Here is a 26,669-nt window from a genome sequence, read left to right on the forward strand (position 1 = left end):
GGCAAATTTGTGATTTGTGATTTTGAGGTACAGAAATAAAATTCACCTGAGTCATAAAGAATAGTACTTAAAGAAGAATTGTAATCTGAGCAAGCATTTAATGCCAGATATACAGTTGGTCAAATATCAACAATGTAAATTGAGTCATATGATCGGTAGGACGGAGATGGCGGCTTGAGGCAAAGCTCCCGGCCCAATTTTGCCAAATAGTTGTTTTATGTGGTTCCTACTTGGGAAGTTAAGTTAGAGGACAGAAACCAAAGAATTAACATCTGCATCGTCGGGCTGAAAGAGGGGCTAGAAGGTGATGATTCTATCCAGTATCTCTCATGCTCACTGCCTAAGTGGCTCCGGAATCTAGCAGATGTTCTGATAGAGATTATGAGAAACCACGGAATTTACAGTGATTGCCTGAAGAAAACTACCATTACCAGTCGCTCGATGATTTTCAAAGTGCTTTGTTACACAACCAGGCAGGCGATTCTACAAGCTGCGTGGAAATCCCTGCTTGTCATTAAAGGCCGGAAAATTTGCTTCTCCCCGGATTACAGCAACTTCCCTGTAAAAAGACACCAGGCTTTTTATTGAGCCATGGATTCAGCACGGGTCAAGGGTCTGGATTTTTTCTTGCTTTATCCAGCAACGCTGAAGATCAGGGAAGGCGCCCAGTACAGAGCTTTCACCTCTGCCGGGGATGCTGAGGACTATGTGAACCGGGCTTGGAGGAGGATCAGGACTGAAACAACTACCTGTTGAACATGGACCGTTGGTTTGTCTTGTTCTCTTAACGGGTCCTGAATGTATCGCACTGTTGTCTGTTTCCCCCCTTTCTCTTACGTTCCCTTTTGTGTCCCTGTCTTGTATGTTCTTGTTCAGTGTTTTACATGTTTTGTGTAATATGGGACTTAGCTTTGGAATGCACTATTTCCACAAATACTCTCATTTAGAATGCAGCTTTTTTGATAATGGGTGATCTTTCATTTTTGGTTTGAAATTGTGGCAGACTGAACGCTTCTCATAAACACACCATCACTCTGGGCTTACTAAAAAAGAGAAATGTTGACAGTGCATTATTACAAGAGACACATTTGCTGCAGGCAAATACCGACCGTCTAACCCAGGGGTGTCAAACTCATTTTAGTTCATGGGCCGCATACAGCCTAATTTGATGCCAAGTGGGCCGGACCATTAAAATCATAGCACAGCTCATCATAGCTATAAAAACAATAAATTCATGTGTTTCCCTTTGTTTTAGTGGAAAGAAGTAAATGCTAATGCTATTTCGTTATCAATTATGTAGCTGGCTTTTACCGTAAGGTGACCAGATTTCTCAGACAAAATCCGGGGACATTTTCAGCTCAGAAGTGTAAAACACGTCATGTTTTTTAATTTTTGTAAAACTTAAAACGGGGAAACTAGACCTAGAGCGGAGTATCGGATACAAGATTAAACAAGATCTCTGCAGTCGGCAGCAGAGAAACAAGCTGCAGTGGAAGTTAATAGGATAGTTGTCCAGCTTGTATTTACGTTCATAAAAGTGTTCGTTTTGCTATTGACAGACTCAGATTAATATTCTAGTGTCTGACAACATTATGGAAAGGATTTCTAAGGAGGCTGACCGTTCTGTTAAAGATTAAGATCATTTTTTAAAACATAAAAGTCCGCGAAATTGTGTTCGCTAAACCCACCAGACTCCATGTAAATAATCAGTCATTTTAGCACCGTAAAACACGGCTTTCTAAAACCACTCCTTGAGACCTGAGCAGCGCTGCTCGATCGGCTCCGTTTGGTCAGTTTTCTTTCTTTCATTCCAATTTTGGGTCTGTCAGTCACAGTGAAAACCGGGGACATTTCCAGGGACAGATCCAGCTTGGGACAGGTCACCAAAACCGGGCACTGTCCCCGGTAAATCCGGGGACGTCTGGTCACCCTATTTTACCGCTGCCTCACTGACCTCTCGGCTCCGAGTGAAAACAGACGGCTGTTTCTTCAGACCCACCAGCAACTCATTTATCTTCCCTCGTCTCAGTGTCCCTTGCAGGCTGTCGTATTTTTCACCATGCTGAGTCTCATAGTGGCGCCGAATATTATATTCCTTAAACAGCGACAGGTGTTGCATACACACCAAGCACACAGGTTTACCCTTCACCTCAGGGAATAAATAGGAAGCTGTCCATTTTCTTGGAAAATTCTACACTCAATATCCACTTTTCTCCTTTTTGACAAAGACATTTTGGCTAATGAGGGTGTAAAGGCGAGTACAAAAGTAAGAAGATGTGTCGTAGTAATCACTGAACATTAGCTGTGTCTGTCTCAGCATTGTTTTTTCTTCTTCTTTCAGCTGCTCCATGTCTAAAACTGTGCGCCCCTAGCGGACAATTTAGGAATAGCAGTTTATTAAAAAAATTCTAGCTCATGTCTCCTTGCAATTTTTCACTTTCAGATTTATTCTGCGGGCCAGATAAAACCCCTTGGCGGGCCGGTTCCGGCCCGCGGGCCGTACGTTTGACACCCCTGGTCTAACCAATAGATTCTATCACACAATTGCACCTTCCTCAGCCACTTTTAAAACAAAAGGAGGGGCCATTGTTTTCAAACAAAATCTCCCACTTAAAGTGTTGTCCTCTTGGTCACATGATACAGGCGAGATTGTGATCTCCACAACAGAGTTTGGTGCTAGGAAAATTGCACTTGTGTCAGCTTATGTGCCCAATGTTTTTGATAGCAATTTCTATAATAGGCTCAACAGTTAAATGCTGGCGTTAACGGACTTCTCTTTTGTTGAGTCTATTACTTGAACTTGCGTGTCGGCCGAGTACTGATCCAATACCAGTGTGTCATAAATTTTATTACGTTCAGGTGTATACTACTATCCTTGTATGGATGTGATATGATTTCTGTCTTTGATGTTGGTCTGGCTCAGGTCAGGGTCAGGCTACAATTGCTCTGAAATCATGGGCCAGCAGCTTGGGGCTTACAGAAATTTGGCATGCAGTCAATTCCACCTGTAAGGATTATTCCTTTTTCTCTGGTAGACATAAATCTTTTTCCAGGATCAATTTTCTTTGTGCATCCCGTCATTTATTTCATTCAATTTATAAAGTGGTGCTACTCCCAATGGCATTATCTGACCATAAAGGGGTCCTTTGCGCCGCCACCCTTGGATAATTGTCTCAACGTGCGGTTAGATGGCGTTTCAATAGTTCTTTACTGAAAAATGAATCCTATATCTCAGTTTGTTGAAGAATTCCAAATATTTGCATAAATTAATAGAGGCTCTGTGGAAGACACTAGGATATTGTGGGAAGTTTTATTAGGCGCAATACCATACTATTCTGCTCTAATGCGCGCAAAGCTACATCACTGAAACTGCAAAACCTTGAAGCTGAGTTCACCAGATTAGACTTACTGTTACAAACTAATTTTACTGACCCAATAGCTTTAGAACGATCATTAGTCAAGAAACAAAATAAACAACATTCTGAAATAGAAGTCTGAATTTCTAATTCACAGAGCAAGACAGGGCTATTACTGTCGAAATATATAAAGCCTTTCAGACATTTTATTCCCATCTGTATGAATCTGAGGTTACTTTGGATAAATCCCATTGTGACTGCTGGGTAAATCAGCTTGACTTGCCTCAGTTATTAGCAGAGGAATCAGCTTGCTTGGACAAAAATGAAATCACCCGGCTTTGATGGGATTCCCTCTGAATTTTATGCTACTTTTTGGGAACAGCTGGGCCCTTTCCTTTTTGACCCAATTAACCTCTCTTTTGGGAAGGGTGAATTCTCATGGGATTTTAACACAGCCTTAATTTCTTTACTCTTGAAAAAGGATAAGGATCTAGCTATTGGCCTTAACGCTGACATTGAAATCTTTGCAAAGCTCCTAGCCTGTTGTTTGGAGTCTCATACGGCAAAATTAGTGAACCCCCCCCAAACAGGATTCCTAAAAACGAGACTAGCAGCAGATAAAGTCCTCTGCCACATTGTTGATGTGGCAGAGGACATTAAGACCCCAATGTCACTTCCTTTTGACAGACTTGAGTGGTAATTTTTATGGTCAGTCTTAGAGGTGATGGGCTTTGATAAAACTTTTATTGGGATGATCAAAGCTTCGGACTCTAATCCCTCAGCTCGAGTCTTAACCGGACGCACCTCCTCCTCTTTATTTCTAGATGTTTCTAGATCCTCCCGCCTAGGTTGCCCCTTGAGTCCTGCATTATTTGTGATCTCTTTTGAGCCGTTAGCCATTCGCCAATCGATTATGGTGTCACCGATATGCATTTGTGGTACACAGCGTCACATCTCATTATTTGCGGACAATGTTTTGTTTTTTTAGAGAACCCCTCTCAGTCTCTCCCTAACCTTCTAACATTGTGCGAGGAGTATAGAAATATAACTATTCTGGTGCTCTGAACAATGTCTTGAAAGATATGGAAAAATGAATGGGTCTCCCCATGTGTATTCAAGCCTGTATCTCAGTGGTTAAAAGGAATGTTTTACCCAGTATTAATTTTGTGAGCTCTTGTATGGTATCTCTCTCATCTCTCCTGCTGGCTACTGCCGTAAATTACAGTCAGCGGTATCCAAATTTATCTGGAAAGGCAACCGGCCGCAACTTAAAATGTCTACTTTACAGAGGAGGAAAGAGGATGGTGACCATTCAGTTCCCAACTTCAGATATATTTTGGTCCATCTTGTTGAGGCCCCTTCTCACTTAGTTTAGCCCAGATGTGTCTGTCTGCTGGTGTACCTTAGAAAGTGCTATGGGAGAGCCTTGTTCACTCCATGACGTTCTTTTTGCCAATGTTTCTAACAAACAGTGCCAGTTACGCTTTGGTCCCATTGTCTCACGTCTTATCAAGACTTGGAGATTGGCTGAAACACACTGCCATATAGCCATATATTCAATAATACAGCACTCCTGATTGGGGGGAGGCCGATAATTGTGGAGCCCCCCCCCCCCAATGTGAACAAAGGGGGCTTCATTATCTAAAAGACATTTTTAGCGAGGTTGGCTTATTGCCTTTTTCTGACTTCAATTAAGATGAGCACTCAAGACATACGGCATCCCTTGGCAGAGGCCTTTGCTCATCCATCCTATTCGGAATTTATTTACTGTGCACCCTAAAAACTGTGCGATGGTATCCAGACTTTATCCGTTCTTTGTGATATCTGGCCACTCAGCCCTCCCTATTGAGAGGATCTGGGTACGTGATTGCCCAGGCCTGAGTAGCAATCTTGACTGCCATGATGTATGGTCTAGCATTCCAAAAGTATCTTGAAATCCATACCATCAGCAGATCCACTACAATTTCATTCATAGGACATATCTCACCCCTGTTAAAATGCACCACATGAAAATAATTGACAGCTCTCATGCACTCTCTGCCCAATAAAAGCACAAGGTACATATCTTCACATGGTCTGGGAGTGCTCTCCCGTTAGTCGGTTCTGGAATATTGCATTAAATTTCCGCCTTGTTTAATGTTACTGTACCTTTTACTATCACTGTTTTGATTTTGAATGATCTGTCAGCCTTTCAACTCTCTGGAACTCGTGGTGTCTTTGCTTGACTTACAGCTGCAAAGAAGATGAGTGCAACTCGTTGGAAACCACCCCACGACCTGTCTATCCACACATGGACCATTTTCTACATGGATGTAGTGTAGATGGAGCTTTCCACGGCGCTCATTAATGGAGCGCCAGGAAAGACTCTGGACATTTAGGTGAACATTGCTGAGGCTGTGAAGGCTGTAGTCGTGATTGTTTCCTCCGTGTTTGTTTCCTTGTCATGTGTCTGTATGTGTCTGTTTGTGTATGTGTTTGGGTTTGTCTGTTTCTGTGTGTATTATTTTGGTCAGCCTGCCTCTCGTCTTTCTTTCCCATCTATGTTCTATTTTATTTTTCATTTTTTTTATTTATTTTTTCATTTTATTTTTATTTATTTTATTGTTATTTATTTTTTCTTGCCTTGGGACACATTCTCTCTCTCAGTGTATTGTTTGTAATTGTTTGTTGCTTGCTGTTTACTTTTCCAGAAAAAAAAAAAAAAATTGATCACAAAAAACAATGTAAATCTTACTGTGGGAAGCAGATAAAATGATTGCACAGATGTTAATTAATTAAAACATCTGCATGTGTTGTTTCTTATGAGAACTGAGATTGACGTTCAGTGTCCCTCAGTTGACGATGTGTCAGCCAGTGTTTGTGTGACATGGCGTGGAGGCAATGCAGATGTTGGCCGGATAGTTTGATGCTGTCACTCTGTTGATCCACTCTCCTGACATCCGCACAGCTGCCCCTAGCAAGTACACACACACACACACACACACTTTGTCACATTGCCACCTTGAGCTGGCCGGCAGTGATGATGAAACAAGAATTGTAACAGAGACTGCTGTCAGAGCTTCATGACTCGCCCACATCCAGAGACCCTTCCACTATCAAGTTTAATACGTTCATGTCCCACCAGTGGAAAGTAAAAGCTGCTGTTTATCTACAATCCAGATACAGAAGCTCTCAAATGCGACTCTTCGAAGGAAACACGCTCACAATAAAAGAACAAAAGCCAAATCTATAGAAATCTTTTTAGGTATAGGTTTCAACTTCAATTTTGGTGGTTGCCTAAGAGATAAAGTGTTTAAAGCACAGTGAAGGAACCACACATTTATTTTCTTTGATGTTGTTACTCCACAAAAAGGACCTTTTTCTGAATAATACGGCATGCTTGAATATCACAGATCTGTCACTGTATTGTGTTCACATTACTTGTTTTCCTCAACCAATAGCACCATCTCAGCTTCATTATTTTGCTGAAAAAGCTCAGTGGGACATTTTAAAAACAACGCTGCTGCCAGTTTCAGTTTTGTTATTTGTGAGATGGAAAGACAATATTTTTGGATTCTTTAGCCTTGTGTGTTTCTAATTCAAAGTAGCAGAATAAAGTCTGGGGATTCATTATTTGGTGTAAAATAAGGGGCTGAATACATTTTCTTGTATTTCTAATGTAAAGAATGTAATCTCACACACATGTCAGTTTATGTGTATTAGGTATCGGTAGGGTACAGATTCAATTATTGGAAATTTATCAAAGATGTTTTATCAATAGTAATAAAGTTATGAATATAACTTGACAAACAGTAAAAACGGGGCAACATCCTGGAATCAGGGACCAATAATGAACTGTGAAACAGTCTCAACTACCATTTACGGTATAAGAAATTTTTTTATTATATATATATACATTGTCAATGGCCTATCAATAATCCTTCGATCAACTAAAATTTATTTTTATGATACAACAAAGCAGAAACAGCCAACAGACATGTAGCAGGCATCTGTCTGTGTCTGTGCGTGCGTGCGTGCGTGCGTGCATGAAATGTCTCTGCCCAGAAAACCTCAAACCTTACGTGTATGTTCAGTCCGTTCATTTCTGTCCATAGATCACCATGGAAACAATACAGGTCCGGTTCTGCTCGAACACGGAGGAAAGCTTTCCCTCCCAAAAGCAGCAGGAGAGAAACTAGTCAGTCGACTTTGTTGTGTTCTTCTTCTGCAGATATGAAAACGACGGTGCGTGTTTTCATTGGATCCAAGGTGCTTCCAGCACCAAAATTAAATCCACTTTGTTTCAAAAATGGAATTTTTAGCACAAGCTGGGCTGCTGACCTGTTGAGGTGGAGAGAAAAGGTTTCTATGTGTCAGCAAGTTTCATAGTTCAGGATCACTGGCTAGGCTCCATGCTAATAATTATTATTATTATCACTGGCTAGGCTCCTTGCTAATAATAATTAGTATTATCACCGGCTAGGCTCCATGCTGTGTTTAGGGTTCAGGAACCAACAGGAGATCACAGGTTTCGGACCTGGAGCCATTTTGTGAAGTGACACCTACGCGTGACTTGCTGGCTGCAGCTGTAAAATGGTCTTTTTCTCTTCTTGTGTGAGGAGAAATGTGCTTTTCTTTGTTTCAGAAGTGGATCAGGCTTGGAATTTTACATGTAGGCTGAAAATCTTTTTGTCTGTGCAGACACGTTTCCCTTTGAGATATCAGGTCTTATTCTCCTTTATCTGATGGTCCTAACATGTGTGTGATAGATTGTCACGTGTTTCAATTCTTTCATGGCTATTTCTGCCACTGGTGAGCAGAAGCCGTGGCAGCAGCAGGAGGTATTTACGCAAGATAGCACATCTTTTTACTCCATCTGAAGAATCTGATTAATTCCAGGGGCCCTTTACTCACAGTAATTAAAATGAAAAATCATACCTCTCTTCTACTCAGCATACTGCATGTATCCACCTCAAAGCCCCGCACCATCACTCAACCTCTGTTCGTCTCGCTCGAATGTAAATCTACACACATTGTTCACAATGGTGGAACGTCTCATTTTAATTCAGTACTGAATGTGCCTTCCGGCTGCTCAAGCGCATGCCAACTCAGTTGTCACATTGTTTATTGATGTGAGCTGTTGACTGTGTCCTGGGTGTTAAACCAGATTTGTTATTTGATGACATGAATTTAAATAATGAGGGGAATTGACAGACTAAACCTGAAAGGAAATTCACGGTGTTGGCTGCTCCAACAGTTTAATGACGTAATAAATTGCCACTGGAGGTAAACTATGTTTATATGCAAGTAGGGCAGCTATTATTATGTGGCTGCCAGCTTATGACGTCTTTGTTTTCCACTCTGCACTATGTGTGGATGGGAACTGGAGTGACCGAGAAAACCAAGTCTCTTTTGCATAAGTTGTCCAGGTAATCCCAACCGGTCGTCAGACACCGCCTCCAAAGAGCCTGGGTCTGACCGAGGTTTCTGCCTAAAAGGAAGTTTTTCCTCGCCACTGTCGCACTGTTGCTTGCTCTGGAGGAAACTACTGGAACTGTTGGGTCCTTGTGGATTCTGGAGTGTGGTCTAGACCTGCTCTATCTGTAAAGTGTCTTGAGATAACTCTTGTTGTGATTTGATACTATAAATAAAATAAAATTAAATTGAAAATTAAATCTGTAATGAAATTTAATGGCATGAGTCGTTTTTTGTTGTATTTAAATAATCATTAAACTTGCTTGTACAATAATATATTCATACAATACATTGTATGTAAATGGAATTTTACTGTACTCGCCTTAAAAGAATGACATGACATTTTGGGGGGGGGACGCTCACTCGCAGAATAAATGTTTTCATAAATGAATAGAGCTGTGTATATGGGGAAGATTTTAACCAACAACAGTACAAAGAGAAGAAGGAAGGAGTGTTTGTGCGTTATCATTTTACTTGCTTCCAATGCTCCAATTCCATTCTAACTTCCTGTGAACAGGATCTTGTACATGTAGCTGATTACAGCATTTATCCCTAAAACACAATTGTCATGCAGTAAGTCACAAAGAAGCAGCACATAGGAGACACTCTTCTGTACTTCTGAGCACCCTCATTGACATAATGCTTCCCCAAGCCCTAACCTTACCTTTAAAACCAAGTCTTAATACTTAAATCAACCTGAGGAATGGTTAAAGCTTACTCATCAAAAATGTCATTGCACTTTAGACCAAGAACTAAAGTTGGTCCCTGCAATAGTAGAAGTACAAGAGCACACAGACACACTCACACACATCTCATTCCCCATTGATTTTGTTTGTCCGAGGTGTTGGTGAAACAACGTGCCTGTAGTCATCCACTCCATTCCCCCGCCTGTCTTCACTAACTTTCATCTTACATCTCTGTGACATGCGCAGCTCTGACATAAAGTAAATTAAAGAAAAAATCTATCTTGCTTTCATATGTATTCTAGTTCTATCATGTATAGACTAATCTCACTCATAGACTCATAAACTCACTTCTGTACAGCATGGGCATAAATCCCAGGGGGGATGGGGGGGGGGGGTTGGACCCTACCCCTCCTCATCTAAGGGTTGTCCCCTCATTTGTGTAAGTAATAAAACAATGCAAACCCCAAAAAATTATTTTAAAGTTTAGAAATATTTTGAGTCCCCCCTCTCTTGGCTCACAGTGGTTTGATCCACTGCCTGCTTCACGTTACCTATCTGCACATAGTGCTTGACATCGGAGGAAGTTCTTCTTTTCTCAAATAGAAATGATGCTGAGTAATTAATAAATTAGTCATGACAAAAAGGTTTGCTATGTTAGTGTAATATAATGTAACGTTACCTAGCTTGTTTAATAGCTTGTTGGATAGAAATGCACCCACTACAACTAGCGTTAACATTGCGATTTAAGCCTAACGTTATGTGTTTTAGGTGATATTAGGGTTAATCAGATCTACAGGTTGTGTTTTGCTCAATATGATAAGTGCCTGATCAGTGGGTTTGCTGCAGTTAAATATATATCTTCTGTCTCAGACAAAACCTTATATGTATGTGGATGACGCAAGATCATTTTATAATTATAATATGACCGCGTAGTGGACCTATGAATCTAACTTATATTTAGACATCTGACATAAAAGATTTGTGTTGTTGTCCAGATGTAATGACAAAGAAAAGAAAAATAAGCCAGTACACTAAAACACCAAGTAAGTACAATAAGTCCTCATATCAAGACAATTTGGTAACATCTTTAACTAAGAAGAACTAAGGAATAGGGAGACCTGGGACAGTCAGGTGTAGAGTTTCAGATAAGGAACAGGGAGACCTGGGACAGTCAGGTGTAGAGTCTCAGGTAAGGAACAGGGAGACCAGGGACAGTCAGGTGTAGAGTCTCAGGTAAGAAACAGGGAGACCTGGGACAGTCAGGTGTAGAGTCTCAGGTAAGGAACAGGGAGACCAGGGACAGTCAGGTGTAGAGTCTCAGGTAAGGACAGGGAGACCAGGGACAATCTGGTGTAGAGTCTGAGGTAATGAACAGGGAGACCAGGGACAGTCAGGTGTAGAGTCTCAGGTAAGGAACAGGGAGACCAGGGACAGTCAGGTGTAGAGTCTCAGGTAAGGAACAGGGAGACCAGGGACAATCTGGTGTAGAGTCTCAGGTAAGGATTTCTAAATTGTCAGTATTAGCTAAATTAATGGAATCACTCATTAGCATGCAATTAAAAGACTATCTAATTAATAACAATATTCTGACTGAATTTCAATCCGGTTTCAGGAAACAACATAGTACAATAACAGCTGTTTCGAAAGTTGTTAATGACCTAGTCAAGACTTTGGACAATAAACAGCACTGTGCAGCACTATTTATTGATTTGTCAAAAGCTTTTGACACAGTGGACCATAAAATTCTCCTTCAGAGACTCACCTCTATTGGACTATCAGAACAAGCAGTGGGATGGTTTAACAGTTACCTATCAGGGAGAACACAATGTGTGCAAGTAGATGGTGTTACTTCTGCCTCCTTAAGTATTTCAAAAGGGGTGCCTCAGGGCTCAATCCTTGGGCCTCTTCTTTTTATCATTTATACAAACAACCTCTCCAATAATATAAAAAATGCAAACTATCATTACTACGCTGATGACACTGTTCTCTATTGTTCTGGGTCCACATTAGGTCAAGCAATCACAAACTTACAGTCCGCTTTTAATATCTTGCAACATAATCTGGCTTCTTTAAAATTGGTTCTAAACTCTAAAAAAACTAAAGTCATGACTTTCACTCTGGGAAAATCAACTAAGAATAATGTCCCAACCATTTGTACACTTTCTGGTACAGAAATTGAAGAAGTGTCACATTACAAATATTTGGGTATTACCATCGACCAATCATTGTCTTTTACAATGCATATCCAAGATTTAGTTAAAAAACTGAAATTGAAGTTAGGTTTTTTCTTTAGAATCAAGTCTTGTTTATCATTTGAATCAAAAAAACAACTAGTAAATGCAACATTCTTGTCTGTATTGGACTACGGTGATATTTTATACATGCATTCAACCTCCCAGTGTCTTCATGCTTTGGACACTGTGTTTCATGGAGCCTTGAGATTCATCACAAACTTAAAATCTCTCACTCATCACTGTTTGTTGTATTCTCGGGTCGGGTGGTTTTCACTCTCGATTCGGCGTTGGATGCACTGGCATCTTTTTATTTATAAGGCAGTATTAGGACTTCTTCCTCCTTATTTGAACACCTACATCGTCCCGAGGTCTGCAGGGACAAATCACCTGCGCTCACAGGATCTGGTTTTATTGACAGTCCCTAAAGCCCGCACTGACTTTGGCAAAAGGGCTTTTAATTTTGCAGCCCCATCTGCATGGAATCAGCTTCAAAATGAACTCCATTTGAAGGAGTTGGTCTCATTTTATTCTTTTAAAGGCTTGTTAAAGGACCTTACAGAAGGGCAGTCAATAGGGCAATTGATTTAGGACCCTGGTATTTTATGATGACATTGTTGTTTGAATATGAGTGAAAGTGTGTTTATGTATTTACATGTAAGTGTCTCTGTCTGAAACGTGCTGCTGCCACTTGCCAGGACACTCTTGTAAAAGAGATTTTTAATCTCAAGGAGTTTTTTATCCTGGTTAAATAAAGGTTTGAATGAATGAAAAGGAGCAGGGAGACCAGGGACAGTCAGGTGTAGAGTCCCAGGTAAGGGACAGGGAGACCAGGGACAGTCGGGTGTAGCTTCTTAGGTAAGTGTGTTGAGATTAGTTCATATTTTTGGAGGTGTGTGGCTTTCAGGGTAGAAGATGAGGTTTACCAGTGGCTCACTAATTTACATTATGATCAGCTAATTTAACAAGTGTACAAAAGCATTGTATTTCTTTTATATGAGGACACGTTTTCAAAATAAGTCATTATATGTTTTAAGGTATTTTTGTGGCTTGATTGTCAACAACTTAAACATAAATAAACGTCTTTTTCATTGAATCAAGAGAAACAGTGAAAAGAAGGACAATGGTACAGTCTCCATGCTACACTAATGATAGTATTAAGGCTTCCTCTGTGTACACATGTCATCTACAAGGATAATTGTGGCTGCATTATTTGTGTCCCCTTCATTGCTCTTCAGAAATTTTATAGAAAGTTTATTGTCCCCCCCCCCCACCAGTTAGATCAGATTTATGCCCATGCTGTACAGTACTTTCTGTTCTTTCTGGACAGAGGCAGAGACAGAGATGTGGATTTTATGTTGTGGACCAGTAGACCACTGACCCAGCAACAGTTGGTTAGATCTTGGCAGGGGTCCAGATCTCTTTCTCATAAAAGTCATTTTTTTAAACAGCAAAAATCATGCTGCTTTCACATTCTGCCTAAGTCCATGTCCAACAAGGCTAAACAGGAATCAATTTGTGTAACATTTTCTTGGGAAATCAAACCAGGAAGACAAATGATTAACACAATAAGCCATCTAGGAATTTGCACAGTTTTGTGTTTAGAATATACAGAAAAAAAGACGTCTTGTTAGTACTAAACATCTGCTGCACTGGATTGGAGCCATGTTCCACTGAAACTCAGACATTTTTTTCCCTGCAGGACTCTGTCTTTGATTGAAGTTGTGTTGATCACTGAGATTAGCTGCTGTGGTGTTTGATTCCAATGAAACTGTTGCTGCACAACAACCTGTTTCATCTCAGCGGCTGTACACAGGGATAAAAGTATAAGAAAGCAATTTTAAAAATAGCGATAAACATTAACGTTTTATTAAAACAATACAAAGCAAACAGCGTGCCTATGGGAAATTATATAGGTTATTAATAGGCACATAAAATGAGCTATACAAATATACATACATGAAGTGTTGTGGCTTGCTGGAGCAGACTATAAAAAATAATCAATCTGGAACAGTGGGTTACACAATAGCTTTTGCTATGTGACATATGTGGCTTGAGCAAGCATACAGTCAATTTGTCAACACAAACAAGACATAAAAGTAAGGAAAACAAAATAAAAACAAATGTCTGGTTTTCAAATTTGAACACACACTTCACAAAATAAGTGACTGCAGTGCTTATACAGTATAAAATAGGACACCATTTATGAAAAGAAGACCATGATTTTACAGCCATGTTTAATACATATTTTCTCACTCTCATAGTATATCCGATTGGACACATATTGTCTGCTTGTGAGCTCTGCTCATAGTGGATCAATGCCATCCATCTCCAGTAGCCTACTTACCTGACAGACTGTTTATGCCATTTTACAGGATAATCCCTAAAGCAATCTCATTTTCATAGTGCCAGAAGTAGAATTGTGGTAATTCCACTGCTTCAACAAATGCATGATGATGAGATCAAGAAATTAAAAATGGGACACTAAAAAATAAATTGAAGTGGCAGAAGTCACCCAAGGCCGTTTTCTCATCGTTTAACAATCTCTGCATCTATTCCTCTCTCTTCCACTCTGACACTTGCTCACTGTGAGCCGACAGGTTGAAGGATGTTTCTAAATCTTGTTTCTCTCCCTCTGGGCTGTTGGCTGCAGGCAGATCTCACACTTCTATTTCTCTTTTCACCTGTTATTCAAATCCAATTTAGTGGTCTGTCGTATCAAAAAGCAGGAAAACTTTAGTCGGTTAACCCTATTCTCTTGATTATTTGTACATGTATGTGTTAGTGTTGCACCAGGTTTTTAAGTGTAGGTAATTTTTTTATTTGGCTCCTCTCTATTTTCTTTGTGCTTGTCTGTATGTTTGAATCTGCAGGTGTGTGCGCTACATTCCTGCGTTATGACATTAGTGTTGTCTGACCAGTGGAATGAGAGGGCACCAAAGGGAGGCTGGAGTCAGAGCAGATAGGGAAAGACAAACTGTGAGCAGTAGACCGGCCGCTGTGTGATCCAAATAGACAGGCGGTGTAGACACACGTCAGAGTGTTTCAGAGCTGCCTGGCAGGAATGTGTGAGAGAGGAGGGAGTCTGTCAGGTAGTTTTCTTCCTCTATGACTCATCCTGTCTCAGACTGTCTTGGGTGACAGTCTGTGACAAGCAGACAACCATTTTGGTCATGCTGAACCACACAGCACACCTAGTTTGTCTTTTTGTTGTCTCTACTGCAACAGAGCTCATCATTTATGACAATATAGTGGCCTAATAAAGGGCCTGCATGGTAACAGTTATGTCATATAAGGCAATGATCTTACCGTTCACCTTAATTTTCTCCTTCAAATAGGTTTGAATAATCTGAATTGTTTGACTGTTCACTTTGGTTGCCCTAGCCTATATGGTAGCAGTGTTGCCAACTTGTCATGATCAGAGATATCAGCAACTATTGAACTGATGGACAGAGCTAAAATAGTAAAACTGATGCTGTAATAAACCTTAATTTAAAGAAGACAAATCATGCTCATCTTCAGGTTCATACTTGTATTTTGGGTTTCTGCTTAAATAGTGTTTACATGCTTTAATGTTCAAAAAACACATGCTTTTTTCTCATACTGTCTGTCTGAATATACCTGTTTTCCCCCTATGTCTCAAATGTTCCGTTTTAGTGCCTGTCTTATTTGTTTAAGTTCCCCTCCCAAAAAGACCGGTCTGCTCTTATTGGCTTGCGAGAAAAATATGACACACCTTTGCAAAGGTAGTGCTTAAGCCATGGTAGTTATCGAGCCAAGGGTGGAGATACTCAGTTTGGGGGTGGTATATTCTAATCAGCCTGCATGTGACATAGGATGGGGAGCCAAATCTGAATGGCATAACATACATAATACATACGTTTAATCCCATGTTTTCTGATCGAAGCACCACACAGAACTGACTGGGTTGTCTTATTTCACAGTTTGTGGGTGGGTAGGCACTGCAGATATCCAAATGTATGTGCACAAGCACTGAACTTAAGTTTGTAATGATATGTCCCCTTAAATATCCCCTGTGGAGTTTTAACCGCACTATGGATCGTCTCAAGTCTACACACACTATATTTTTGCTAGAAGCAGCGAAAATGTGTTTGTTTACAAGAAGAACTCCACAGGGTACCTTTAAATGGAGTGCAAGCAGCACATGGTGCGTCACGTACTGTACGCCATTGAATATTTATCAGCTAATAATCAAACTGCAGCAGCCAGTAGTGCGGCTAAAGATGGAATAATGCTTCCTGTGGGGAATAGATAAATACAGATATCTGGTTGGCCAGCTTAATTAAAGATACAACACAGTCTTTCGGGTGTAATTAATTTGTGTCAACATCATTCAGACCAAATTTACATTTTGTCTTAGGACAGCTTGCAAGTGTAGGCAAAGGCAGTACAAAATCTATTCAATTTGTGTTCAGCAATGACAAGACACGTAAATTTATATATATATATATATATATATATATATATATAAATATATATATATATATATGTTGGATACCATGCCCAACAGGCACAAATCCAAACTGTGTCAGTTGGGTTTTGGGGTGCACCCTCTGATAAAGGTATAAATTATTTACCCTAACAGGTGCAGCAAAATACATCTGACAAAAAGTTTAATCTGGCAAAAATAAATCAAAACACCTGCGTAATGTTAATCGGTTCGAACGCCAAGAACATTGAGTTACCATATTATTGATATGCCGAGAGAGTACTGGGTTTTTGTCTTACTTCTCTTTGTGTGTGTGTGTGTGTAATTGTCTGTGTGTCTATGTGTGTCCCAGCAGATGTTATGGAGGGGAAGAGCGCCATTCTGCTGGGCATGAGTCAGTGGAACTCAAATGACCTGGTGGAGCAGATTGAAACTCTGGGACACATGGAAGACCAGTCACATGGTACACACTCTACACACACACACACACATCTTTATAAACACACTCATGAGTCACTGAATGATGTCAATGGTGGCTAGACTGTGGATGACTTGTAGCTTCTATTTATAGCTACATTAAGTCATTTCTGACCTCTAGGGGGCAGAAAGAGTAAAAAACAACAACCCTGAATTAATCTTATGGAGGTGTAATAGGTACAAGCAAATATTTTCTTACTTCAATCAGCATTCAGACCCACAGTAACCCTCCAGCTAAACACTGTGTGATTGTGTTTTTACTACTACAGGGTATCAGTAAGAAGATAGATTAGAAATTACGTAGGGGCAGTTTAAAGACCTATCCAAACAAAAAGACATTTATTCTTTTTTATCCTTCATTGAGGCATGATTTAACATCCTGTTAGCAATATTTCCTGCAAAGTCAACTATGTAATTAGAACAATGCATCAATTCATCTTACCTGGTTGGAACATTTGCATGTATTTGTCACACAGCACAGGGCCGGATGTTGTTGCACTTCGTTTAGGCCAAGATCTACAGGGCGCAGGACATGTGTGTTACAGTTTTTTTTTTGATTGCTTAAGCATTATTTTAACAACAGGGACCGGTTTTTCAAAACACTACACCCCCCAGTCCAACGCCCCTAATTAGAGTACTCTAAATGAAGGACACAGAGAAAGTGCAAATACACAATAAGTTCACCAAACACTACACAAGACCAATGCTGCAGACTGAGGAAGATATCATTTATTTCTCTCCATATTCCCAAATCATTCAACATAGAGAAACACAACAACAACATGTTTCAATTTTCATACAGCTACTACAGTAGTGTGTATAACATTGTTAGCTCAGTAACACTACAGAAAGACATAAAATACTGTATTCAGTAAGGCTGTACGGATATGCAAAATACAACCGAAATCGCTCCATGAACCTGTAGCTGTGGATGTGTCCCTGGTGCTGTTATCAGCTCTTATCCCGACTGAAGCCTTGCAGCGCCTGGACACTGTGACAGAAGACAGGGGTATGCTAGCTAGCTAAATTAGATTAGTTGTCTATCTAAACAGCTAAACGTTTCTGATGAATTTGTGGGTTAGCCCAGAGTTGTTAACCGTGGTCAAAACAATCATACTAAAAATAACTGTAGGGTTTTGAACGGTGTCATAATGTTATGTTACCCACCAATAATTAGCTAATGTTATTGACCAAGCACATTAGCGTTAGCTTATTGTCAACCATCACCTTTACAGTAGGCACCAAAGGACTTTTCTTCTTCGTTCCCCCTACAGGTTGGGAGCGGAATTGGCCATTACTGTTACCATTATTCCTTTGTCTCATTCAAACAAGTCAATGAACCACTGAAAAAATTTTGGAAACATTATTTTAAGGTACAAAAGAATCTTTGGTGTTGGATCAATCGATATTGAAATCAATCAAAATCAACAAATAAGGTCTCTGTTGTATAACTGTGTTGCAAAGTGGGATGTAATCAATGACAATACAATGCCATGTGGCAGGAAAAAAAGTTGTATTACGTTTACTGAGGACCATTGTGTCTACAATTAAGTAATCATGTGCTTATGTAACTGATGGCTGTTTCACATGTTGGCTCATAGGTGTGGTCATGTGACAGTCAGTGCTTTGAAATAGCAAGGAAGTGACATCATGATATACTTCTGTATCTAATGTATAATGTGTGTTAAGCCTTTTGCAAATCACTGTGTGTATTTTTTTGCAAAAAGCGGGAGGCTGACATTGTGCTTATGGTGGTGCACATCTGGGCCAATATTTTGTTCCTTGAGTGTAAGGTTTTGATAGTTGTGTGTAAGCACTCTGCAAAACCTGTATTGTCTGTCTGGATGCAGCAAATCCAGCAGCAACGCAGCAACTTTTCCATTCAAATGATGTGTGTGTCTAATATTCATAAGCATTTTAGTTATGGCTCCATCCAACAACTCCTAGGGAAGTAGTTCCAATTACAAGATTAAGACATACTATTTTTTATAAGGGCAAATTACATTTTTCACTCTGTTAGTTATTACACACATTACACACACACGTTGAAATATCCACACATGCCCAGGACCTATACATGCACTTATGGAGAGATAATAATAAAATAACAATAATCAAAAATAAAAAGTATGTATGCATCTTGCTTGCAGAGGGTGAACATTTTGTTATTAATGCTTTAGGTGAGCATGAATCAATGGGAGCACAAGATTAACACAACAGGGGCTGAAATCTAACATGCAGAAATGTGATGTGTTTCCAGCTCAGTGCTCCTTCACGGTGCTCGCTGATGCCTGAGGAAGAGCACTGAGCGCCAAACCTGACCAGACTACAGACCCTCTTCTTGTCCGAGTCCTTTCTTCAAATAGGTTAACGAGGCACTTCTGTGCTAAATGGATTTCTAAACAAGATTTCCTCTCTTGTTTTCAGTTTGAATTTATATCTATCCTTCCTCAATGCTCTTATTTAAAGATCCAGAGGACTAACATGACAACCGCTGATCTTTGTTTTTGCCGAAGGCCCAGATAGAAAGATTTTTGTTAATCCTTTCTGAGAGAACAAGCTTTTCCCGTACTTCAGTAAATCAAAGAATGGCTATATAGACTCTGTTAGAATGTTGTATAAAGAATTATTCCAAACTATAAAATAGACGGATGCTGTTTCTGCACAGAACGGTAGAAATATTTGTGAAGTAAACAGGACAAGGAGGAGGGATATCATATTTCAGCGGCTTTCCGGTCAAGTGCAAAGGTCACTGGGGTTCAGGCTCAAGCCACAAATGCTCTGAAATCATGGGCCACCAGCTTGGGGTTTATAAATGTAATAACCTGGTAAAGTCAGTTATTTTGTAGTTGTTTCTCATTTTAAATATGTGAGTTATTAATAAGATGCACACCTTCATTTGGTTTATGTCAAAGTGCATAACATTTATTGAGACAAATAAGTATTATTATTCTGTTCAGACAGTTATTTGCAGTTAATAATATGTGAATGACGTTTCAAGGTTTGATTAGTACAGAGGGAAAAAAAAAACAACGTAATTGTTTACTTTAGAGATGACCTGGGAGAGTTTGATTTCCGGTTGGCGAAGGAGAGAAGAAGAAGAATGAACGACACGAGGAGTAAAAAAGAGAGAAACACGTCAAGCAGAGAGTGGGAGTCCAACCATATAGCCTAGCTTGTAAATGTGTACTTCAAATACGTGGGACTGTGAACTGTTTTCCTGATTAAGCTACGCGCATTAGTCGGCATTGTTACTGCCGGTCAAGTGTGGTTTTGTGGGACTTAAGCCGTTCGCTAGCTTAGCTATAAAAACACGCTAGCCGCTAGCTTAGTGGAAAAAAGAGAACCCGCCAGCGTTGGAGAGTTGACGGCCACATACTTCGTCTGCATACACGGACCGGAGCGGAGGCTGCAGCATTCTTCGTCTGCATACACGGACCGGAGCGGAGGCTGGCTGGAAGAGGTTTCGGAGGTCGACGCGGAGGTGTTGCTACGAAGGGTTTGCTGTGAGTCAAAGGGCGGCCTGCTGCTAATCGCTTCTGTGCGGACTGAAACGGGTCTGAGAAGAGGACGCGGTAGGAACTGTTCTCATTCTACACACAACATTGGAGGTAGGCCTATTGTTGGCCTCGTTTTTCTTTCTTCTCTTCATGAGCTCCAACTTTAAGCGCGCCAACGAAACTTAATGCAAGCTTGCTAAAAGAACGAACTAAACTAAAGAGTGCACTCAGGTTGAAATTATTAAAGACCAAACGGTCTGGGTTTTTCTGTTTATTATTTTATTTTCATATTGGGGATGTCTCTGTACTAATGTGAACTAAATCTGCATTCAGTGAATACAAAATCAAAACGAGATACTGTGTTGTTGTTGTTTCTCAATTTTCAGTAAAATTGAATGGGATAATGTAGAGTATTAAGTTGATATTCTTTGAGGTTATTAAACCAGGGTTGTTCTCCTGGCCTCTCAGTAATTGCTAAAGTCATAACGAGAGTCATATCTTACCCTAGACAGATTAATTATACACTGAGATGTCTCTTTCACCATTCTTACCAAGCAGGTAATACACAAGTCTAACATTGTGATAGCTGCATAAAGTATTATTCATATTACGAGCCTTTGGTGAGAGGGTTACATTTTTGGGGGCTGTGTCCGGGATTCTTTTTTTTTTTAATGTAAACCAGTTGATGTTTTGATATTGAGGGCAGATTGACACTTTAGCACAGACTATATTTAAGCTGTGTAATTAACATTTGTGCATTCACTGTTTGTTTTGAGCACACAAAATGGATACTGCTGAGATTGAAGCTTGGTGTAAAAGGAAGCAGTTAGCTTGTGAAAATGCAGTTGTTTTAAGTGATGTTGCTACTGATGTCACAAATGATACTCTGCTTGAAGCTTTGAGTCTAGTTAAAGTCTTAGGAAAGACTAAAATAGTTGATCACTGCCTTGATACAGCTTCCAAGACACATTTTGTGTTGATTCAGACATCCACTGACATTACTCAACATACCTTACCTGATCGTGTTGGGCTTCCTGGAGGGGCTGGCCCCTGGCCTATCCATGTTCTCCCTGGTCTTGATGAGGGTGAAGAGTTTGAAGCTAAACTGTTGTCTTTTCTAAAGCATGAAGGGAAGTCCATGACTGATGTTAAAGGCTTACTCAACACTTCACCTCTTGACATGAACACTGCATTGATTAACGCAATCAGTTCTCTGGTCGATAAATGCAACACTGTGCCTGCTGATACCCAAAGTTACAGAAAGCTTCGCACATTTTCTGGTGTAAAACCTACCCCCAGTGGGGAAGAAGAATATGATGCGTGGGCAGAGCAGACAATGCATTTGTTGGAGGAATGGCAATGCAGTGACAATGTGAAGAAACAAAGGATAGTAGAAAGTCTGAAAGGTCCTGCTGCTGACATAGTTAGGTTTCTACGGGCGCAGAATCCCAGTGCTACTTCATTCGACTACATGCAAGCTTTGGAAACAGCTTTTGGTACCACTGAGAGTCCATCTGACCTTCTTGTAAAATTTAGACACACATTTCAATGTGAAGGGGAGAAAATGTCTGCCTTCTTGCTTAGGCTAGATAAACTGCTACACTGTGTGTTACGAAAAGGGGGGGTGGAGCTATCCGAAATGAATCAACTACGCATTGAGCAGATTGTGAGAGGGGCATTGCCACAAGACATGATTGCCCTTCGTATCCGTATGACACACAAGTTGCGAGATCCTCCTACTTTCAATGAGTTGTTAAAAGAGGTAAGGGAGGAAGAAGACATGCTTCAGACTAGGAATGATGTCAAGAGCACAGTGATGTCTAACACTGTTACTCCCGTTCCCAGGCTTGCTTCTGAAACAACTGTCAATCCTGAATTGGAACAACTGAGAAAAGAAATTAGTGTCATGAAAGCCGAAATGATTAGCTTCAAAGCTGCTACAGTTGAAACACAGGCTGACACCCAAAGTCCACAGGCTGAAATCCCCAGCAAGGCAAGATACAGGAGTAATGAAACCTCACAAAGGGTTGGAAATGATGATGAAAGATCCAGAGTATTTTGTTACAGATGTGGGGAGGATGGACATTACAAGCGGGATTGTAAAGGTGAAGAAAACCTCAAGAAAGTCAACAAGCGCCTCATCAAACTGACAAGGAAGTCGGTAAACTACCACGGGTACCAGTAGAGGAACGGCCTGGCAACCCGGTGGTGAAAACACGTTCCACCAAGTGCATCGATCCAGACGAGAAAGTGAAAGACACTATACCGGAAGGCTTAGTGGGGCCATGCTCTGCTGTACCAGTACAGATTGAAGGCATTTATGCTAAAGCCATACTCGATAGTGGTTCTCAAGTCACCTTGCTGTACAGATCCTTCTACGACAGATACTTGTCACACCTGCCATTGACACCCATTAGTGTTTTGCAATTATGGGGTCTTAGTTCTTCTGATTACCCCTACGATGGCTATTTGTCACTTAAGCTGGAGTTTTTGGAAGCTGACGTAGGACTGACTGAGACCATTGATGCCCTTGTGTTGGTTTGTCCCGATCCAGTTGTGAAAGGTGAAGCTTACATACTTGTTGGTACAAACACACCGACCGTGAGACGACTACTTAAGAGCTGTAAAGAAAGAAGAGGAGAAAATGTCTTAACCTCAATGCACATTCATCCCGCTTTCAGAAAGGTTTTCGAAGAGCTTACAGAGCTCCCACCTGATTATGATGACGACAACAAGAGAGGAACTGTGTGGTTCACACAAAATAAACCTATTATTTTGCGCCCTGGAGGGGTAGCTAGAGTGACAGGTCTGCCAAAGTTCAAAGAAATGCAGAGTACTCATGCCATACTTGTGGATTCACCTGATGAACCTGCAGAGGAACCAAGGTTTCCGGAAGGGCTCTTGGTAAGACCAGAATTGCAGGCATCTGGTGTGATGTCTAAGAAGATCACTGTGCTGGTCAGGAATGTGTCTGCAAGAGAAATCACATTGACCAGAGGAACGCCTATTGCTCACCTGTTTCCAGTAGATGTCTTGCCCTCTCATTCTTTAAATAAAGAGTCAAATGAGTCAGCTGGAAAAGTCACCCTGTCTTCCTTTAACTTTGGAGATTCGCCAGTCCCTAAGGAGTGGAAGGACAGATTAGTGGGAAAACTAATAGAACGCAGTGATGTTTTCTCGACCCATGAGTTTGATGTTGGCTGCTGTAAAAGTACCCACCACACTATCAAATGCACTGAGCACAAACCATTTCGGGAGAGATCGCGTCGGCTGCCACCTGCTGATGTGGAGGCATTGAGACAGCATCTGTCACAACTGAAAGCTGCTGGGATCATCACTGACTCACGAAGTCCTTACGCCTCGCCCATTGTGGTGGTGAGGAAGAAGAATGGAAAGATAAGGATGTGTGTGGACTTTAGGACACTAAACAGACGCACTATTCCTGACCAGTATACAGTGCCAAGGATTGAAGATGCACTGGCATGTCTGAGTGGAAGCAAGTGGTTTAGTGTGCTAGACCTACGAAGTGGATACTACCAAGTGCCCATGGATGAAGCAGACAAAGAGAAAACAGCCTTTATCTGCCCAGTTGGCTTCTATCAGTTTGAAAGGATGCCACAGGGAGTGACAGGAGCTCCAGCAACTTTCCAGTGGATAATGGAACAAACTGTTGGGGATATGAATCTGCTGGAAGTCTTAGTTTATCTGGATGATCTTATCGTGTTTGGAGCAACACTTGAAGAGCACGAGGCAAGGTTGTTAAAGGTGCTTGACCGCCTAAAGACCGAGGGTCTCAAACTGTCACTGGATAAATGCCAGTTTTGTCTACCATCTGTGACTTATGTGGGACATATAATCTCTCAAGATGGAGTATCCACAGATCCAAAGAAGACAGAAGCTGTAACCACATGGCCCAGACCAACTACTGTGACTGCTTTGCGGTCATTCCTTGGGTTCTGTGGATACTACAGACGCTTTGTGAAGGATTACTCCAAAGTGGTCTATCCGTTGAACCAGCTGTTGTCCGGCTACCCACCCGCTGCCAAGAAATCCAAGAAGAAAGAGAGCATCACCTATCTAAATCTGTCAGAGCCATTTGGTTGTAGGTGGGACGACAAATGTGAAGCAGCTTTTCAGGAACTGAAGCAGAGGCTTACCCAAGCTCCAGTGTTGGCCTTCGCAAACCCACAACTGCCATATGTGCTACATGTGGATGCTAGCCAAGAAGGTCTAGGTGGCGTGTTGTATCAGGACCAAGGAGAAGGGTTAAGACCAGTCGCCTTCGTAAGTCGAAGCCTTTCCCCGTCCGAGCGACATTACCCTGCCCATAAACTAGAGTTCTTGGCCTTGAAGTGGGCGGTGGTGGACAAACTGCATGATTACCTGTACGGGACAACGTTTGAAGTGAGAACGGATAACAACCCGTTGACTTACGTGTTGACGTCTGCCAAGCTAGATGCCACGGGTCACCGCTGGCTTGCTGCATTGTCCACTTACAACTTCAGTCTCAAGTACAGATCTGGTGCTCAAAACATTGATGCAGACGCTCTCTCTCGTCGCCCACACCATACACCAGCCCAAGGACAGGAGTGGAAAGACATACCTGCAGCCGGTGTGAGAGCCATGTGTCAGATGTCTGTGGTGACTAAACAGAAAAAAACATGTTCTGGTAGAGCAGTTGACCACCTAGGACTCTCTATACATGCTATTCCACAAGCCTACTGCAACCTGTCTACCCTGAGTGTCAAGGGGATGCCTTTGTTAAGTCCTACAGAGCTATCAAATGCTCAACAAGAAGATCCTGGCCTTGGCGAAGTATGGTTAGCTCTTCGAAATGGAGATGCCACACACGTTAATAAGACAAGGCATCCATTTTGCCCTCTGCTTCTGAGAGAGTGGGATCGGTTGAAGACAAAACAAGGAGTCATGTATTGCGTCACCAGTCCACCTGGCAAACCCTGCCGTTCTCAGCTTGTCTTGCCGGAAAAGTACAGGAAGATGGTGATGAAATCACTACATGATGACTCTGGTCATTTGGGCCTTGACAAAACATATGGCCTAATCAAAGATAGATTTTACTGGCCACGCATGAAGTCTGATGTTGAGGATTACTGCAAATCCTGTGAGCGGTGCATAAAGCGAAAGACTTTACCCCAGAAAGTTGCTCCCCTCGCTCATATGCAAAGTGATGGACCATTAGACCTTGTGTGTATGGACTTTTTGTCTATTGAACCGGATTCAAGCAATACAGAACATGTCTTGGTCATTACTGATCACTATACACGCTACGCTCAGGCCTTTCCAACAAAAGACCAGAAATCTTCTACGGTGGCTAAAGTGTTAATGGAGAAGTACTTTGTCCACTACGGATTGCCAAAGAGGATGCACAGTGATCAAGGAAGGGATTTTAAGAGTCGTCTAATTCATCAGTTACTGAGTACACTTGGGGTTGAGAAATCAAGAACTACGCCCTATCATCCTCAAGGTGATCCCCAGCCTGAGAGATTTAATAGGACCTTGTTAAACATGCTGGGGACCCTGGAGCCAAACAGTAAGAAAAAATGGAGTCAACACATTGGACACCTTGTCCACGCCTACAACTGCACTCCAAATGAGGCCACTGGGTTTTCGCCCTACTACCTAATGTTTGGACGTGAGGCGAGATTGCCTGTGGATTTGTGTTTTGGAACATCTAGCGATAGCACACAACAAGTGACCTACCTCAAATATGTGACAGATATGAGGAAAGACTTGAAAGCTGCGTATGAACTCGCAGAATCCACTGCTGCCAAGCAGAACCAAGGCAATAAGCGCAGATATGACCAGAAGATACGTTACTCGCAGCTATTGCCTGGAGACAGAGTCTTGATACGGAATCTGGGATTACAAGGGAAACACAAATTGGCGGATCGCTGGGCCTCAACTCCTTATGTAGTGGAAAGTCAGATGCCAAACTTACCAGTGTTCCGGTTGAGACCAGAAGATGGTAGCGGACTTATTAAAGTGCTCCATCGAAATCAACTTTTGCCACTAGGACAGACAGTGCGTCTAGACCCAGCTCCTGTTGCTGACACTGCGCCTAGTAGGAGAGTCCTCCGAAGGAGACGAAAGAAGAATCGCAAGGATATGCGAGGAGATGACAAAATGTCACAGCAAACACCAGACAACAAATCTGGGGAAGGAGAACTAAAACCAGACGATGGTGATGAAAAAGAGTACATTGACTCAGAAGATGAAGAACTTGGGATGTGGTATGACCTAGCTGTCAGAACCCCCAAGAATAGAGTGGATGAAGAAATGTCAGAACCATTCAGCCTGGATCTGGATCTTGTATGGAATAAAATGACTGGACAACCAGAGTCAATACAGTCAGAAGTGATGCAAGATATTGTGGAAACCGACAATGTTGAAAATGGACCAGAGTCTGCTGAGACAAAAGGAGAAGCTGATCTAAAAGAGACAAGTGGGACGCAAGAAACAACCCAAAGCCCAAATTTTCTGGATGTAGAAAATTG

General features: G+C 41.3%; 1 protein-coding gene and 2 long non-coding RNA genes across 6 annotated transcripts in view; 2 read left to right on the top strand and 1 right to left on the bottom strand.

The window, feature by feature from the left end:
* The window catches only part of pitpnm3 (PITPNM family member 3), a 116,887-nt gene that overhangs the window by 24,644 nt on the left and 65,574 nt on the right, over positions 1 to 26,669 (top strand). For 2 of the 4 annotated variants that reach the window (XM_032508779.1, XM_032508792.1), the window contains exon 3: positions 16,530 to 16,640. In XM_032508779.1, coding sequence (XP_032364670.1) covers positions 16,530 to 16,640 — 111 coding nt within the window. The remainder of the gene's footprint in view (positions 1 to 16,529; positions 16,641 to 26,669) is intronic. The other 2 variants (XM_032508785.1, XM_032508774.1) reach the window with 1 other exon arrangement.
* On the top strand, positions 868 to 10,588 carry LOC116679082 (uncharacterized). The gene is made up of 3 exons (XR_004329439.1): positions 868 to 877; positions 8,156 to 8,160; positions 10,524 to 10,588. It is a non-coding gene; the product is annotated as an uncharacterized LOC116679082 (long non-coding RNA).
* On the bottom strand, positions 3,560 to 10,254 carry LOC116679068 (uncharacterized). Its single transcript, XR_004329437.1, has 3 exons — positions 10,070 to 10,254; positions 8,552 to 8,556; positions 3,560 to 3,572 (listed from the first exon to the last, which is right to left on the bottom strand). It is a non-coding gene; the product is annotated as an uncharacterized LOC116679068 (long non-coding RNA).

This window comes from Etheostoma spectabile, chromosome 3, assembly GCF_008692095.1.
Source record: "Etheostoma spectabile isolate EspeVRDwgs_2016 chromosome 3, UIUC_Espe_1.0, whole genome shotgun sequence".
NCBI classification, from domain to species: Eukaryota; Metazoa; Chordata; class Actinopteri; order Perciformes; family Percidae; genus Etheostoma; species Etheostoma spectabile.